Here is a 17,757-nt window from a genome sequence, read left to right on the forward strand (position 1 = left end):
ACATGCCCCTTTATTGGAGCTCCCCCATATATATTCTCTGTTTCAAATGAGGGGTGGGTGTGTGCTTAAAGTCCCTGTCAGAAGCACAGTAGGAGGGGGACAGCCAATCACTGCCCTTAAGTCAAACAACCAAAGACATGCTTCAGCTCCCTATCAGGTCAGCTGCTGATATAATACACTGGTGTAGGGACCCATAGGTTTAATATGCCCCTATGGCTTTAAATCCCTACACTTCCTGTTCTCTCTAGTTGCTGGGCAGATGCCCATGTATCTAGTTTTAATTTGCATACCTGTATTATTAGCCAAGAGGTGTTAGGACCACTTCCTGTCACACTTTGGTATAGTGAATGAGAAGGGGTGGATCTTCCTCCTTGGCTTCTGGTTGCTGACCCAGCTGGATGTTTTCAGGGAGCCTGGGTACAACAAGGCCCAGTAAAGCCTTTCTGCTGTAGAGGGACAAGTACCTATAGAGAGTAAAGTTAGGGAGCAGGGACCCCATGAATGAGGCCAGCTAGAGATAGGATACTACTTTTTATAGTACTCTCTAGGAGAGTAAGATACAGTAGGTAGGTTAAGTAGCAAGAGCAGCCTGGCTCTAATTAGGACAGATACAGTAACTTAACTACCCTCTTCCAGGCCCTGGTGCAGGATGTGCACCCAGGCCCCCCACCTCTCCAGAAGCACGGTTTCCATACCATATTTTCTGTAGTGGGATCTCAAGCAGGCCCCAAGGGGAAGCCCCTGGTATTTAATCCACTGGAGGGATTGCAAGGAGGTATAGTAGCTCTCCCTTGAGGCAAGACTGGCCTATAGTAAAGAGACACAGCCTAATAGGGAATTAGGGCTAGTGAGTTCCCTGATCCACTGTGTGAGGATCCAGGTCATGATGCTGAGGTCCTGAGGGTGTATTTATCCAGTTGTCCCCTGTCCCTCCTTTCCCAGACTGTGCAGGGGAGCTAGTGGCACTCAGCACACTGCACTGTAGGATAGGAACAAATCAGCAGCTAGGCTGACCTGATTGGGAACTGCAGCCTGTTTTTGCTTGTGTGACTGCAGGGCTGTGATTGGCTACCCCCAATTGTACCATAATATCTGTGTGTGTATGGCCACCCTTAGACTACTGCTACCCAGGGCAGTCTCTCAACCCAAGTATAAGCACAGAAAAGGCCCCTCCACTCTAATCTCCGAGACACTGTGTCAGCCTGGGTGCATGCACCAGAAGTGGAATTTGGCAATGAAATGCAACAAGCCAAGGGAGCTACCACATGGGTCCTGTGATGCGATCCTCGCAGGACCCGACTTTGTACCTCCTCCTCATCGTACTGTGCCTCCTGGTCACACAGGACCCAACCTCGTGTGATCCAGTGCCACCCACTCACTTCCTGCTATGTAACTCTGTGATCCTGGACCAGCACTGCTAAGGACTCCCCCTTCACCTAGAAAAGGTAAGAGCCCTTTTTTTACACATTTAAACAAACACATACATGCATTTACAAATGCACATACATATTTACATACACACACACACACATATACAAACATTTTTAGAGCTGTACACACGTACAAACACACACTTATAGGTTTTTTTTTTTACTTTTTTTAGTTTTTCATTTTATTGGTTTTCCTCTTGTTATTCCCCTAAAAACTGTTGATTTCACAGCGTGACCTTTGAATAAAGCATTCTGACTGCTAACCACCCTGTTGACTCAGATCTTTCATTGATTTGCCTAGTTGTACTTGATTTTTGTGATTCTGTTGCAGTTTTATGCTTGCATTGTTGTTCCTTACTTTTTTTAGCGTCATTTGCACTTTGATCATTTAGAGTAGAAACACATTTTTAGCAATCTTGGATTCATCAGAATGTGTACTTTACAAGATCATCAGAATGTGTGTAGCTTTGCAGTATGGTAGTTTGTAGTAGAAAGACATAATTTACTATTTTACATTCATCAGAATGTGTACTTTACATAAAGATATGGTTTTTGGGGGTCTTTGTACTGTTAGGGGTCTTGCGGTACATAATACGCAGTCGGGGGTTTTTGTTCACAGAAGGTGAATTGGCAACCAAGAAAATTCATATGGACTATTTTCATTTGGGGTCCGCATATGCCAGCAGCTTTGGTATATCAATGCATATTGGGCATCGACCTGTTCAGTAGAGCCTTGGCATAAATATTTAGGGTGTTTTCCAATTGTATGTAAGATATTGGGTGAGCTAAATGAGGGCATTTGCAATATTTTTAGGTGATTTTCGGATATGTCATCAAAAAAGGATAACTTTGCACTATGGTACTTTGGAGTAGAAAGACATAACTACCTATTTTGGATTTGTCAGAATGTGTACTTTACAAAAATATATGGTTTTAGGGGTCTTTGTACTGTTAGGGGGTCTTGCGGCACATAATACACAGTCACAAAACACTGCCTTTAGTGTAGCTTTGCAGTTGGGTAGTTTGGAGTAGAAAGACAATTACGCGCAATGGGCTCCAGCGGGATCGGTCGGGTCAAAATCAAACCTGACCGATCGACCAAACGACCGATCTCCGTCGGATGAAAGCTGTCGGCACTCTCCACACACAATCCGAAAATCGTACGAATCCTCGATTTGTACAATAGGATCTGTGTGTCTATGGCCAGTTTTAAGGAATCAATTATGATTGCATGTGGTGTACCTGAAGTACCTCCAAACTTTTTATTATGTGGAGTAAAAAGCCAAACGTTTCAGGAGCTTCCCACTCCCTTTCTCATTGGTATAGTGCTATAATCCCACATAAAACTGGCAGTGTTTATAAATTAGTGTAAATGTAAGCCATCAAATAAGTATGCACTAAGTAGATTGGGCATCAAACTGTGGATTCGGGGGGGATGTGTACATTCCAAAAATACATGGGTTAAATGCATTAGCAGAATTGCCATCACAACATCATCCTGCACTGCATTCCACATCCTCACTGTCCTCACTGTGATGAACCACCTACTCTGTTCCTTTAAATGAAAGTTCTTTTCCTCTAGTCTGAAGGGGGGACCTCTGGTTCGGCGATTCTCTTTATGGGTAAAAAGGTCCCCTGCTATTCATCTATAATGTCCTCTAATGTACTATAATGTATAATGTAAAATGTAATCATGTCCCCTCTCAAGTGTCTTTTTTCCAGAGAAAACAACGACAACCATGACAGTCTCCCCTCATAGTTTAAATCTTCCTTCTCTCTAACCAGTTTGGTTGCACAATTCTGCTCTCTCTCCAGCTCATTTATTTCCCTCTTAAAGGATAAGTAAACATTTAAAATAAGTGAAATGTAAAATTGATATGGGTGCTATTCTAAACACTTTTTTCATTTACATTCATTATTTATTTATTTTTTATTCCAAAATATTAAAAGAAACCTGGAATGAATTTGTCAATTTTAAATTCACTTATTTTAAAGGTTTACTTATTTAATATGAATGAATTTTGTTACAACAGCGCCACCTGCTGGTCATTTTCCCACCAGTCTGACCAGCAAGTAGTCAAGGAATTTGTCAGGAGAACAAAAGAGTCTGCTCTGATGTTCTTCTGCTTAGGAAAGATTTGATAGAGGCTTGCATGGATCACAAGAAAAACAAAAAAATGGACTCCCACAAAATAAAAAAAAGTATTGTGGCCTGGTGAAGCCCAGTTTATAACTTGACTATTAATGATAAGTTTTTGTAAGTTTCCAACCATAGATAAATGAGGTCGCATTTTGCCATTAAATGCACATGAGGGGGCTGATTGATTAAAGGGATTCTATAATGATGTTATGGTGTAGTTCTTGTTTCTAAATTACATTGTTTACACTGCAAATAATTCACTTCACCATATAAAATGTAATTCCTAAACCAACAAGTGTATATATTTTAGTTGTAATATTGGTGTGTAGGTGCACCTCAGGTCAATTTTCCTGGTCATGTGCTTTCAGAAAGAGCCAGCACTTTAGGATGGAACTGCTTTCTGGCAGGCTGTTTCTCCTACTCAATGTAACTGAAGGAGTTGCAGTGGGACCTGGATTTTACTATTGAGTGCTGTTCTTAGATCTACCAGGGAGCTTTTATCTGGCTAACTTTCGATTGTTCTGCTGATGTGCTGAAATTTACAGTGCGGTAGTAAAGAGTGACTGAAGTTTATCAAAGCACAAGGCACAAGGCACCTGGGAAACTGACAATATATCTAGCCCTATATCAGATTTCAAAATTAAATATAATAAAAATTTGTTTTTTCTTTTGAAAAATGGATTTCAGAGCAGAAGTCTGCGGAGGCAGCACTATTAACATATTGAACTTTTTGAGCATTTTGAAAAAAACATGTTTTCCCATGATAGTATCCTTTAAGAATGAACAAAGACAATAGGGTATGCTAAAAAATAAAAAATTTTCTTTGAGAAATTACAATCTTGCCAGATTTGGACGGTGTGATTTATATTTTTGAAAAAAAAAAACACAGTTATGAAGAAAAAAAAAACCCACACACACAATCATGATAAAAAAACACAAAATTTTTTAGAACAATATACCCAATCTCCTTAGTCAGTTCATAATAAATCAGCCCATAGTGTCAGAAACACATATTTGCCATAGCATTACACATTTCTAAACACAGATGGAATGTGCTTATGTTTTTAGCACTATCACTGTGGGATGGCAACCAATCGGCAATTATACAGACCTAACAGGAAACTGCAGGTTGTTTTTTTGTGTAAAGAAGTGTGATCAGCTACCCAAATCCTACGGTGCTTCTGGGAAAGAACTGTTAGACACTCCAATCAAGTAACTCTAATAAAAGGAAACAGTTTGTTTCAAATCAGATACAAATTAGGTGCCATTTATTATTAATCACTGACTACACAGGAGACATATTGTGTAAAAAATAAGAATGTACTAGTGCATTATACTGATTAAGATATAGAAGAATTGTGATTAAAAAAGTAGTGCTTCAGGCTGATTTGTTGAATATTTCTGCAAAACCTCTAATAATCCCTCCCTTCTCTTCCACTTGCTGCTCCCTGAATTCCCAGGCTGTGCACTCAGCTCACTGCACTGTAGGACAGGAACCAATCAGCAGCTAGCAGGACCTGATAGGGAACTGAAGCCTGTCTGTGCTTGTGTGACTGCAGGGCTGTGATTGGCTGTCCCCCTCCTACTGTGCTTCTGGCAGGGACCATTAGGACACGCCCACCCCTCATTTGAGACACAGACAGGGACCAGAGAACATTGATAGGGAGCTCCAATAAAGGGGCTATTTGTAAAGATAATATTAATTTTTAGCACCATGTAAAAGCAACACCATATATTACTAATAATTGCCTACAAAATTAGGGTTTTTTTAATCCTATTTGTCTCCTTTAAAAAAAGCTTTTGCATGCATTTCTGATGGGCGAAAATGCACCAAGCAACACAGGACAGTGCATTTTTTAGGAGTTGGCTGAAAATGCCATTATATTTCTATGAGAATTGATGGCAAAGCAAGTTCAGTGGTAGCCACCACATGCGGCTGAAATACACTGCATTTTCAAGATGGCACAAGAAATGGGAATGCATCACTGCATCATTACTTAAATTATGGTTCCCTGCATCAGTTTTTAACATAATTACCCAATATAATGATGCAATGCATCGAGGGAAATAAGAACTGGTAATCGCAATGTAGTATTGGAAAGGTGTGGTTCATCTTTAAATTAACTTTTAGCAATTATAAGCAACTTTTCCACTGGTGTTCATTTTTTCTTTTTTATAGTTTTTTTTAAAATTATTTGCCTTCATTTTCTGACTCTTTCCCACTTCCAAATGGGGTCACTAACCCCAGCATCCATAAAACTACTGCTTTTTGAGGCTACAATTGTATGGTTATTTCTACTGCCATATTTTATTAAATGAAGTAAACCTTTAAAATAAGTGAATGTAAAATTGATGAGGGGGCTATACTAAGCACTTTACATTCATTATTAATTTTTTCATTCCAAGATATTAAGGGATACATGTACTGTTAATATGAATGAATTTTGTTACAACAGCGCCACCTGCTGGTCAGTTTCCCACAGTCTGACCAGCAAGTAGTCAAGGAAGTTGTTAGGATAAAGAAAGAGACTGATCTGATGTTCTTCTGCATAGGAAAGATTTGAAGCAGAAGAACATTAGTGTGGTGTTTATACAAATAGCCTGTAGGTGTCACTGTACACAATAGTTATACTGTGAATACACCGTACTTTCAGCTTATTAAAGGATTAGAGATGGTTACTGTTAAAATTTAATGGCTGCATGAACCTACTAATAAAGCCCTGTTATACTCTACTCATTCTCGGCTACAAAAACACAACAAATAGGTGACGAGATGTCTCTTCTACCACCTTTTCTCCCAAACCCTGGTGAGCCTACCTTCTACTGCTTGAAAGTGTGCTTTACTTTTTCACTGCCTGGGAGCAGAGGTACAGCATATATTCTATACATTACCATTACCTGATGAGACTTGTGAAACTGCACTTACTACTATAAAGAACTTTTTTGTGCCAAGAGTAAATGTGGTTGCTGAAAGAAATAAATTCCGCCAACGTGGACAGCATAATGGCGAATCCACAGAACAATTAGCAGCTTTGAAAGAGCTGTTACCTGTGAGTTTGGTAACCTAATAGATGAAATGCTAGGAGACCAAATAGTGGAAAAAATGAATTCACCGCGCATTAGAGAGGGACTACTCCTAGAGTAAGATTTAACCCTTGCAAAGGCTATTACAGTTGCTAGCCAAATTGAAACAGCAGTGGCAGAGGCTAAAACTCTCAGTTGGGCAACTGCTAGGAATGTACAGACTGTGAATTCAGCACTGTGGCCTAATAATGCACAGGCAAAATACAGTGCTAATGAAAGGGATTCACCTACACTGCAAAATCGTGCAGCAAATACAAATAAAAAATACTGCTTTTGCTGTGGTTCAACACAACACACTCCAAATTATGCTACATGTCCTGCAAAAGATTTACAGTGCCGCAAATACAAAAAGGTAGGATATTTTGCTAAGATCTGCCGTAGTTGTAATAAAGATGTTCATAAAGTCACTGCTCCACATGTTACAGTATTAAGTGTGGATAATGCTGATACATTTATTCCAGACAAGTTAGTTATGGGGAAAATTTGATGGCGTTGAAATTGTCGGCGGCGGCGAAACCGTCACGAGCGTCAAATTTTGCTGTGAAACAAAACGGGACAAATTCACCCATTGCTTAAGTTTATATGCACTGTCAATGTCAATACTGCTTCTGCTGACAAGGGACACTCCATTAACCTGATGCTTGATACAGTTTCAGCTGTTTCTATACTACCAAAGGAGATTTTCTTGAAATACTTTACAAAAGATCTGCTTGTTGCACCTGCCCTGTGCTTGATTGCTTGCCAGTGACTGTACAATATGAATCAAATACTGCAAAATGTGACTTTCACATTGTGAATAAGGGAACTGCTATACTTGGAAGGGATCTCTTTGCTGTATTAAACCTACAATTAGTTGATGGTCTCATTACTACAGCACCAGTGCCTGCCACACAACCAGTGTCTAAAATTTCACCACCACTTCAGCCAGTACTATTTCCTGATTCATCATGGGAAAAACTTGCTATTGATATTGTGGGTCCTTTTGCAGATGATCCTATAGACTGCAGATTTGCTATAACCTTGATAGACTAATACAGTAAATGGCCTAAAACTGTGTTTCTCACATAACATCAGTTACAGTAATAACATTTCTGTCTACAGTCTTCAGTAGAGAAGGTAATCCAAAGGAGTTAATTTCAGACAACGGACCACAGTTTGTCTCATCTGAGTTTGAATTCTTTCTGAGAGAGAGAGGAATATTGTGCATAGGAAATCTTCAGTGTATTACCCACAAGCAAATGGAGAAATCGAGCGAAGTCTGAAAGCACTACAGACAGCAAATCTTACTGGGAAATCTTGGAAAGTATTTACAACAGATTTCCTACATAACTACAGAGCAACGTGCCATGCAACAGCCCAATCATCTCCAGCTGAATTATTACACGGCAGACAGATGTGCACTAAGTTACATGTTGCAGACATCAAACTTCAACAAAATACTATGCCTACAAAATCATCTACTGCTGATATTGTCAAACATCAACAAGCCAAATGCAAGGCTTATACTGACAGAAAATGTGGTGCAAGAGAAGTGCACTTTCAGCCTGGATCTTTAGTCAGAATTAAGAAACCAGGACTACTGAAACAAGGACAATCTAAATTTACTACACCACTTAAAGTGAGATGCCATTAGGACCATACACATATGAACTGTCTGATGGACGCATATGGAATGCAAGTTAACTTGCTCCTGCTAGATATGACTTTGGAGAAGCTCCATTTGATGATGAAGGACATTTTCCTACTCCTGAGGTCAACTGCAATAGGCCTGAAGAAAGTGAACCTATATGGCATACTGAGAGAATCAGAAAACTACCTGCATGGACCAAGGACTATGTTATGTAAGAGAAAGTATAATATTGCTTTAAGATGCATTATTGTTGTTTATTACATTTGTCCAAATGCTTTCTTACTATAGGGGGATATGTGGTGTTTATACAAATGGCCTGTAGGTGTTACTGTACACAATAGTTATACTGTGAATACACAGTACTTTTTATACATTTTAAAGGATTAGAGTTGGTTATTGTTGAAGTGTAATGGCTGCATGAACCTTCTAATAAAGCCCTGTTATACTCTACTCATCCTCAGCTACCAAAACACTACAATTAGAGCAGCCTCATTCTTTCTCCTGACAACTTCCTTGACTACTTGGGGGTCAGACTGGTGGGAAACTGACCAGCAAGTGGCACTGTTGGAACAAAATTCATTCATATTAACAGTACATGTATCCTTTAATATCTTTGAATGAAAAAAGAATAATAATGTAAATTGCAAAAGTGCTTACAATAGATCCCACATCAATTTTACATTCACTTATTTTAAAGGTTTACTTATCCTTTACTTATCTTTCTTTTCAGACCCTCTACCCTCTAGGGCATTTTGGCTCCTAACAAGCAGTTAACTGATAACATTCCAAACTAGAGAGCTGATGAACAAAAAGTGAAATAAATCAAAACCCATAAATAGTTAAACAATGAAACTAAATAACATTTTCGACATCATGGTACAGTAAATGTTAGTTTAAAGGTGACCAACACCTTTAAAACAAATCACCTAGCTGGATCTGCTAGTGTATATGCAGTCGTTAGTATAATTACACCACTGAGGGGATTTTTAAAAATGCCAGGTGTAGTATTAGCCCTACAGAACATAGAATAAGTAGAAATTCTGGTATTAGTAGGATGAGATGATTACCTTTCCACACAGCTCACATTCCATTACACATTCACTTGGCCAATCTTGCTCTTCAGATTCCAGTTTAATGCCTTGAGATCCTTCCATCTCTTGAACTGAAACATTTATATTAAACAGCATGAAACAAATAAACAATGAGATGCTGAATGGAAACTTAATAATGTTTTTGGAGCTGAGATTATGATCTTATTACAGGTGACTGCCAAGCTAGGGCTACATTGCAGTCTTTGTTCCGATTTGTGACTTTTCGTTCCAGCTACTCAAAAGGAGTAAGCTAAATGTGGCCACTTGTGATGAGACTGAAATTAGTACACTGTGATGCAGATTTATGCACCACAGCAGTTACCATTAACAACCAATCACATATTTGCTTTGATTTTTTTTGCTTTGTAGTGGACAAAGCAAATTACTCATTGGTTGCCATGGGTAACTGCAAAACATGAAGTTTAGCACCTATGCTACTAAATGAACCCTTGTATTAAAAAATGGCACATTAGCATTAGATCATTGCAAAAAAAAGCATGCATTATTCACAGCCATGTAAGCATTTTAAACAATAAATAAACCTTTAAAATAAATGAATATAAAATCTAAGCACTTTTGTAATGTACATTCATTATTTATTGTTTTTCATTCCAAGATATTAAGCTGTTAATATGAATGAATTTTGTTACAGCACCCCCTGGTGGTCAGTTTCTCGCCAGTCTGACCATCAAGTAGTCAAGGAAGTTGTCAGAAGAAAGAAAGAAGCTGCTGTGATGTTCATCTGCTTAGGAAAGATCTGAGAGAGGTTTCTAATTTTATTCCTAAACAGAAAAACATCAGAGCAGCCTCTTTCTTTCTCCTGACAACTTCCTAAACTACTTGGTAGTCAGACTGGTGGGAAACTGACCAGCAGGTGGAGCTGTTGTAACACAATTCATTCATATTAATACTACATGTATCCCTTAATATCTTGGAATAAAAACAATAAATATACACCAAGTAAAAAGAAGTAAACCCCCTTCTATCCACACACACCTACCCAATTATAGACTAAATAAGTGCAATAAATAGATTTTTAAATCTTAATTATATTACTAGCATGAGGCTTTATTATAAATATAGTTATCTGCGTGCTTAAGTCTCCGATTGATTGCTTATAAGAACATTTAAAATGCTAAGGGCTATTTCAATGTATAAAGAAAATCTTCAATTGGATTAATCGACCACAGATCAACCACCATTAAATTAATACATTTAAAGTGCTAGTGCCACAAACTAATTGCAATCTCAGATTGCCAATGTGCGAACAAAATAAGTTAGAATTGGTTTTATAAAAAACAGCCTCGTGCTGTCTAGTGTAGGAAATTAATTAATAAACCATTTATAATATACAGACCATAACCAGCATTTGAGAAATAAAAGGTGGAGAAGTCCTGAGAATCTACTGCCTGGTCTTATTTTCTAGGCCCTGGGACCCCACACGGGGAGAAAGTAGGGCACTGGGGACTGTGGTATCAAGTCTACCTTACTATCTTTGAAGGAGAGCTGAACTTCCCTATAAAACCACAAATCCCACAGTGGTCAAAAAAGGTTAAAATATCCAAAGTTAGAAAAGATTAATAAAAACAATTTTTGGAATTCAATCCAATTGCGAAAATGCTAGCAGTTTGCATGTTTCACCTTTGGCTTTATCAAGGCTGAATTCACTTGTTACAGATCACACTTTTAAAAACTTTCGTGTTTGGGATATCTTTACGCTGGCATCATTACGATGTGTCTCATAGTAAAAGAGAAAGAGAAAACTTAGCTAAGAGACAGGAAGACAGTAAATTATGCACCAACCAAAAAATATCAGATAAGGAACAAGAACTAACAGTAATTAATTTGTCCAATCACATTCTCACACACAACACACATTGAACTGCTTAATAAGGGGTTTTCATTCTCCCCAACATTTCAATTGGATATATTTGATACTGTAAAACAGGGATCCCCAACCTTTGTTACTTGTGAGCCACATTCAAATGTAAAAAGATTTGGGGAGCAACGCAAGCATGAAAAAGTCCCTTGGGGTGTTAAATAAAGTCTATGATTGGCTATTTGGTAGCCCCTTTGTGGACTGGCAGCCTACAAGAGGCTCAACTTGGCAGTATACTTAGTTTTTATCCAATTAAAACTTGCTTTCAAGCTTGGAATTCAAAAATAAACACCTGCTTTGAGGACCCTGAGAGCAACATCCAAGGAGTTGGAGAGCAACATGTTGCTCGCGAGCTACTGGTTGGGGATCACTGCTGTAAAAGATCTCAACCTGTTTGCAAGAAAGTTATTACTTAAAAAACATTTCTGAAGAGATGAATCAGGTAGCAAGAAATCATAAACCTCTATTATTAAAAAAAAGAAAAAAGTTTTCTAAGTATTGATTATCCTAGGATCGCAAAATTTTATCTGTTACCTAAGGTACACAAAAACGTGGATAAACCCCCAGGCAGACCCATCATCTCAGGCAATGGCAATTTAACTGAAAAGGCCAGCCAATATATAGTTATAAGAATAAGATCTTTGGTAGAAAATTTAGAATCCTACGCTAGGGACTCCATGGATGTACTTAATCAAATTAACAACATACATATAGGTGGAAATACCTTGCTAATAACCTTAGATGTTGAATCTTTGTATACTTCCATAAACCATAAACTAGGTCTGGAAGCTCTTCAATATTTTCTGTATACTCATATGGGCGAATCAGATGTTAAAACTGATGAGATTCATTCTACACTACAATTATTTCACATTCAGTTTCATTCCTAGATCTATCCATCATGACAAAAAATGAAGGTAAACTCCTTACATCCAATTTTAGAAAGAAACAGCTACTAATTCCTTATTAAGATATTCTAGCCATCATCCTTATGCAGTGAAGAGATCACTCCCAGTTGGAGAATTTCTGAGATTGAAACAATTGTTCCTCCCATGAACTATTTAAAGAACAAGCTGGCCTATTAAAACTCAGATTAAAAAAAACAAAAAAAAACGTTAGATCGATGGATTAAAATCCTTCGAATCGAACGAAGGATTTAATCGTTTGATCGAACTATTTGCGGTAAATCCTTTGACTTCGATATTCGAAAACTCAGGCAAACCCAAAAATATTAAGGGCTGCTTTCCATGTGGCAACTGCAATGTTTGTGACAAAATGAAGAAAATGTCAACCTTCACTGATTTATTAAAAAAATCATCAGATAAATGACTATATAAATTGTAGGATGAACGGAGTCATATATGTGTTCGAATGTCCATGTCAGAAACAATATGTAGGAATGACAACACATATGCTCAAATCAAGAGTACAACAACATTGCAGCTCGATTCAAAATGCCAATAATATAAAGAAAACAGATAACCCTCTAGCTACAGTTGTGAGCCATTTTAAACAGTATCATAACATGAACCCTGCCAGTATCAAATTTTGGCCCATTGTCAAAATCAATTTGGGAGCAGGAATTACTGAAACGTGAGACCTACTGGATATTCAAATTGAATACAGTTTTCCCTAGAGGGATTAATGAAAATATTCTATTTAATGCCTTTTTTGAGCTAAACACAGAGAATTGCTAATAATACAATGATATATATAATTACAGTATGGAATTTTTCATTATAGACCCTGTAACTATTTAAAATTTTTGCCAGTTTATTATGATATTTTTCTACTTTTTATAAACTTAATACTCCAATATATATAGAAATGAATCAGTGCCCTGCTCCTCCCCCTATTGGCATCATATTTGTCATAGGTTTTCTAACTAATCATGGGAGGAGCAAAAGGCCCTATACAATGACCTAATATGCTGATTCGCAGCGTCTAAATGTCTATGCAAGCTCACTGTGTGTTTTACTATGGGATGCAGCGTAATGATGCTAGTGTCTAAACTTCCATACAAACCAGCGATATATGTTTTATGAATATACGCTGCGTAATTACACCAGCGTAAATGCGTAATTCTCGTGAGGTTTCCCAAACAAGAACATTTTTAAAGTGTGATCTGAAATGAGTGAATTCAGATTTGCCTTGATAAAGCCAAAGGTGAAACGTGCGTTGGCAAACTGCTAGCATTTTAGCAATTGGATTGCAATCCAAAAATTGCTTTTATTAATCTTTTCTAACTTTGGATATTTTAACCATTTTTGACCGCATTTGTATTTCTTCCATCCCTTTAACTATAAGGCTCAGGCTCTGTGGGATTTGTGGTTTTATAGGGAAGTTCACCTTTCCTTCAAAGATAGTAAGGTAGACTTGAGACCACAGTCCCCAGTGTGGGGTCTCTGGGCCTAGAAAATACAACCAGGCAGCAGATTATTGGGACTTCTCTACCTCTTAACTATTTTCCATTTCCTAGCTTTTATTTCTCAAATGCTGGTTTTGGTTTGTATATTATAAATGGTTTATTAATTCACTTCCTACACCAGACAGCCGGGGCTGTTTTTTATAAAATCATTTTTAACTTATTTTGTTTGCACATTGGCAATCTGAGATTGCAATTAGTTTGTGGCACTAGCACTTTAAATGTATTATTTTAATGGTGGTTAATCCGTTGTCAATTAATTCAATTGAAGATTTGCTTTATGCATTGAAATAGCACTTAGCACCTAAAATGTTCTTATAAGCAATCAATCAGAGACTTAAGCACGTAGATAACTATCTTTATAATAAAGCCTCATGCTAGTAATATAATTATGATTTAAAAATCTATTTATTGCACTAAGCACTTATTTAGTCTATAATTGGGTAGGTGTGTGTGGAAGGAAGGAGGGTTTACTTATTTTTCCATGGTGTAAGCTGAACGTGTACAAGTAATTTATACCTCCCTCCAGGAAGTGAAATTTGTTAATTAGCAAGGTTCTTACAAGCCAAACCTTTCTTAATCAAAAACAATAAATAATGAATGTTAATTACAAGTGCTTAGAATAGCCCCCTCATCAATTTTACATTCATTTATTTTAAAGGTTTACTTATTCTTTAAGTGAATCATTCTGAATGAATAGTAAAATGAAAGGTAAGTGGTACTTGATATGAATTGAATGAATACCCCAACAATAGTATGATGAAGATGATAAAGGATAGACAACAATGATTAAACTTTACATCACAAAACAATAAAAAAAAAAATCAGAGAAGCACCACTAAAACAAGTAGCACTTCTGGTCAAACTTCAAACTGAATAAAAACATAGAATGGGCACGCTCACGTTGTAGTGGTTAATTTATAACAAAATACATTTACAAAACAAATGACACTGGTTTACCACTGCTCAAAATCCATATTGCCTTGATTATTTTAAAGGAGACATATAGCATAACTGAACCCCCCAATCTTGCAGGCAATAATGAATATTATATGGTGCTGGTTTCACATTGGGCCAAAAATAAATATTAACTTTAAAAATGGCCCCTTTATTGGAGCTCGCTATAGACCTGCTATAGTCCCTGTTTCAAATAAGGGGTGGGCATATCCTAACTGCTCCCCTGCACAGCCTGGGAAAGTAGGTAGCAGCAAGTGAAACAGATGGGTGAAAAAAGCATTGTTTTTGTGGAAATTTCCAATAAATCAACCTGAAACACTGCTTTATTCAGCACATTGCTTCTATAATGCACTAGTATATTCTTGTTTTTCACACAATATGTCTCATTTAATATTAGCCACTATTAATAGTAGACACAGCAACGCTTCAAAGAAGAAGCAGATCACTGATATCCACTGGCATTCAGTTAGGAAAGTAGTAAATATAAATACAACTGGTAATGTTATCCAGATTTACATTTATCATTACACTATGAGAGTGCACTGAAACATGTGTCAATGTGTTGTTTAAATCAATGTACAGGACACATAGTAAGTTAGGTTGAAAAAAGATACACGTCCATCAAGTTCAACCTTTGAACGCTATTTTAACCTGCCTAACTGCCAGTTAATCCAGAGGTAGACAGAAAACCGCATCTGAAGCCTCTGCAATTTGCCTCAGAGGGGAAAAAATTCCTTCCAGACTCCAAAATGGCAATCGGACTAGTCCCTGGATCAACTTGTACTATGAGCTATCTTCTATAACCCTGCCATTGCTCACTTTCTAAACACCATTCAACCCTTTCTTAAAGCTATCTAATGTATCAGCCTGTACCCCTGATTCACTTCCCAGCTCTCCCTGTAACACCCCTTTCCCTCCTCTAATCTCATTGGCTCCCTCCTGTCTGCTGGGAGGAGCTACTGGTGAATAAAGCATCCGACCCTTCCTTGTACCTATCTAATGTATCAGCCTGTACCCCTGATTCAGGGAGACAATTCCACATCTTCAAAGCTCTCACTGTAACAAACCCATTCCGAATATTTAGGTGGAACCTCCTTTCTTCTAATCAGAATGGGTGACCTTGTGTCAGCTGGAAAGAGCTACTGGTAAATAAATCATTAGAGAGATTATTATATGATCCCCTTATATATTTATACATAGTTATCATATCACCCCTTTAGTGCCTCTTCTCCAGCGTGAACATCCCCAATTTGGCCAGTCTTTCCTCATAGCTAAGATTTTCCCTTTACCAGCTTAGTTGCCCTTCTCTGTACCCTCTCTAATTCAATAATGTCCTGTTTGAGTGATAGAGACCAAAACTGTACGGCATATTCTAGATGGGGCCTTACCAGTGCTCTATACAGTGGAAGAATGACCCCCTCCTCTCGTGAATCTCTGCCTCTTTTAATACAGCTCAAGCATCTTACTTACCTCATCATAGAAATCAAATTTGTCTGACATGACCTATCCTTCATAAAGCCATGATGATTGCTGCTCATAATGCCATTCACTGGTAGGGATGTAGCGAACGTCGGAAAAAAAGTTCGCGAACATATTCACAAACTTGTCAAAAATGCGAACGGTTCGCAAACGTCGCGAACCCCATAGACTTCAATGGGAAGGCGAATTTTAAAAGCTAAAAAAAGACATTTCTGGCCAGAAAAATTATTTTAAAGTTGTTTAAAGGGTGCAACGACCTCGACAGTGGCATGCCAGAGGGGGATCAAGGGCAAAAATGTATCTAAAAAATACATTGTTGACACAGCGCTGCGTTTTGTGCTGTAAAGGGCAGAAATCACACTACATTTCTAAACCTGTGTAATAAACTGCTTTAAAACATCCGGCGTCTATATGCCAATCAAGTCGTGTAAAGGTTACAGCCTGTTCACACGCAAAGACGAAACGCGGCGCTTACTACAAGGCAAACAAACGCAAAGAGCTTTAATGAATGATACCGTCAAGTGAGCAAATAAAAGTTGTTAATTACTAGTTGAGCTTGTCACCTCCAGGATGTTCGTCCTGTTGGTGGCAATATTTCTGTAGTGGTGTGTTTAGCAGTCACCGTGCTTGTGCGCACGTGCACGGTCAGGCAGAGGTAATTCAATGTACAGTGAAGTGAACCAAAAAACACAGATTCTGCAGTGTGGGCCCAGTTTTGGTCTACTTTATTGATCACCTGCGGTGACCATAAAAGATGCGATTTTGCCACTGTTGCAGAACCCTGAAAAATTAGGCATGTGTACTTTCCTGAAAAATTGTTTTTTTTGTCGCAGCCACAGAGGCCAGAAAAAATATGCCATATAAATGCTGAAAATATTAATTTTTTTTTTGTCGCAGCCACTGCAGCACAGAGGCCAGAAAAAATATGCCATATAAATGCTAACAATATAAAAAATTTTTGTCGCAGCCACTGAAGCACAGAGGCCAGAAAAAATATGCCATATAAATGCTGAAAATATAAAAAAAATTTGTCGCAGCCACTGAAGCACAGAGGCCAGAAAAACTATGCCATATAAATGCTGAAAATATTCATTTTTTTTTGTCGCAGCCACTGCAGCACAGAGGCCAGAAAAAATATGCCATATAAATGCTAACAATATAATTTTTTTGTCGCAGCCACTGAAGCACAGAGGCCAGAAAAAATATGCCATATAAATGCTAACAATATAATTTTTTTTTGTTGCAGCCACTGAAGCACAGAGGCCAGAAAAAATATGCCATATAAATGCTAACAATATAAAAAAATTTTGTCGCAGCCACTGAAGCATAGAGGCCAGAAAAAATATGCCATATAAATGCTGAAAATATTCATTTTTTTTTGGCGCAGCCACTGCAGCACAGAGGCCAGAAAAAATATGCCATATAAATGCTGAAAATATAAAAAAAATTTGTCACAGCCACTGAAGCACAGAGGCCAGAAAAAATATGCCATATAAATGCTGAAAATATTCATTTTTTTTTGTCGCAGCCACTGAAGCACAGAGGCCAGAAAAAATATGCCATATAAATGCTGAAAATATTCATTTTTTTTTGTCGCAGCCACTGAAGCACAGAGGCCAGAAAAAATATGCCATATAAATGC

The 17,757-nt window shown here is 37.8% G+C and overlaps 1 protein-coding gene across 3 annotated transcripts in view; it reads right to left on the reverse strand.

Moving 5' to 3' along the window:
- LOC121398946 overlaps positions 1–17,757 on the reverse strand; it is a 99,831-nt gene that overhangs the window by 41,101 nt on the left and 40,973 nt on the right. For all 3 annotated transcript variants that reach the window (XM_041578579.1, XM_041578580.1, XM_041578578.1), the window contains one exon: positions 9,352–9,446. In XM_041578579.1, coding sequence (XP_041434513.1) covers positions 9,352–9,446 — 95 coding nt within the window. The remainder of the gene's footprint in view (positions 1–9,351; positions 9,447–17,757) is intronic.

Source organism: Xenopus laevis, chromosome 9_10S (genome assembly GCF_017654675.1).
Source record: "Xenopus laevis strain J_2021 chromosome 9_10S, Xenopus_laevis_v10.1, whole genome shotgun sequence".
NCBI classification, from domain to species: Eukaryota; Metazoa; Chordata; class Amphibia; order Anura; family Pipidae; genus Xenopus; species Xenopus laevis.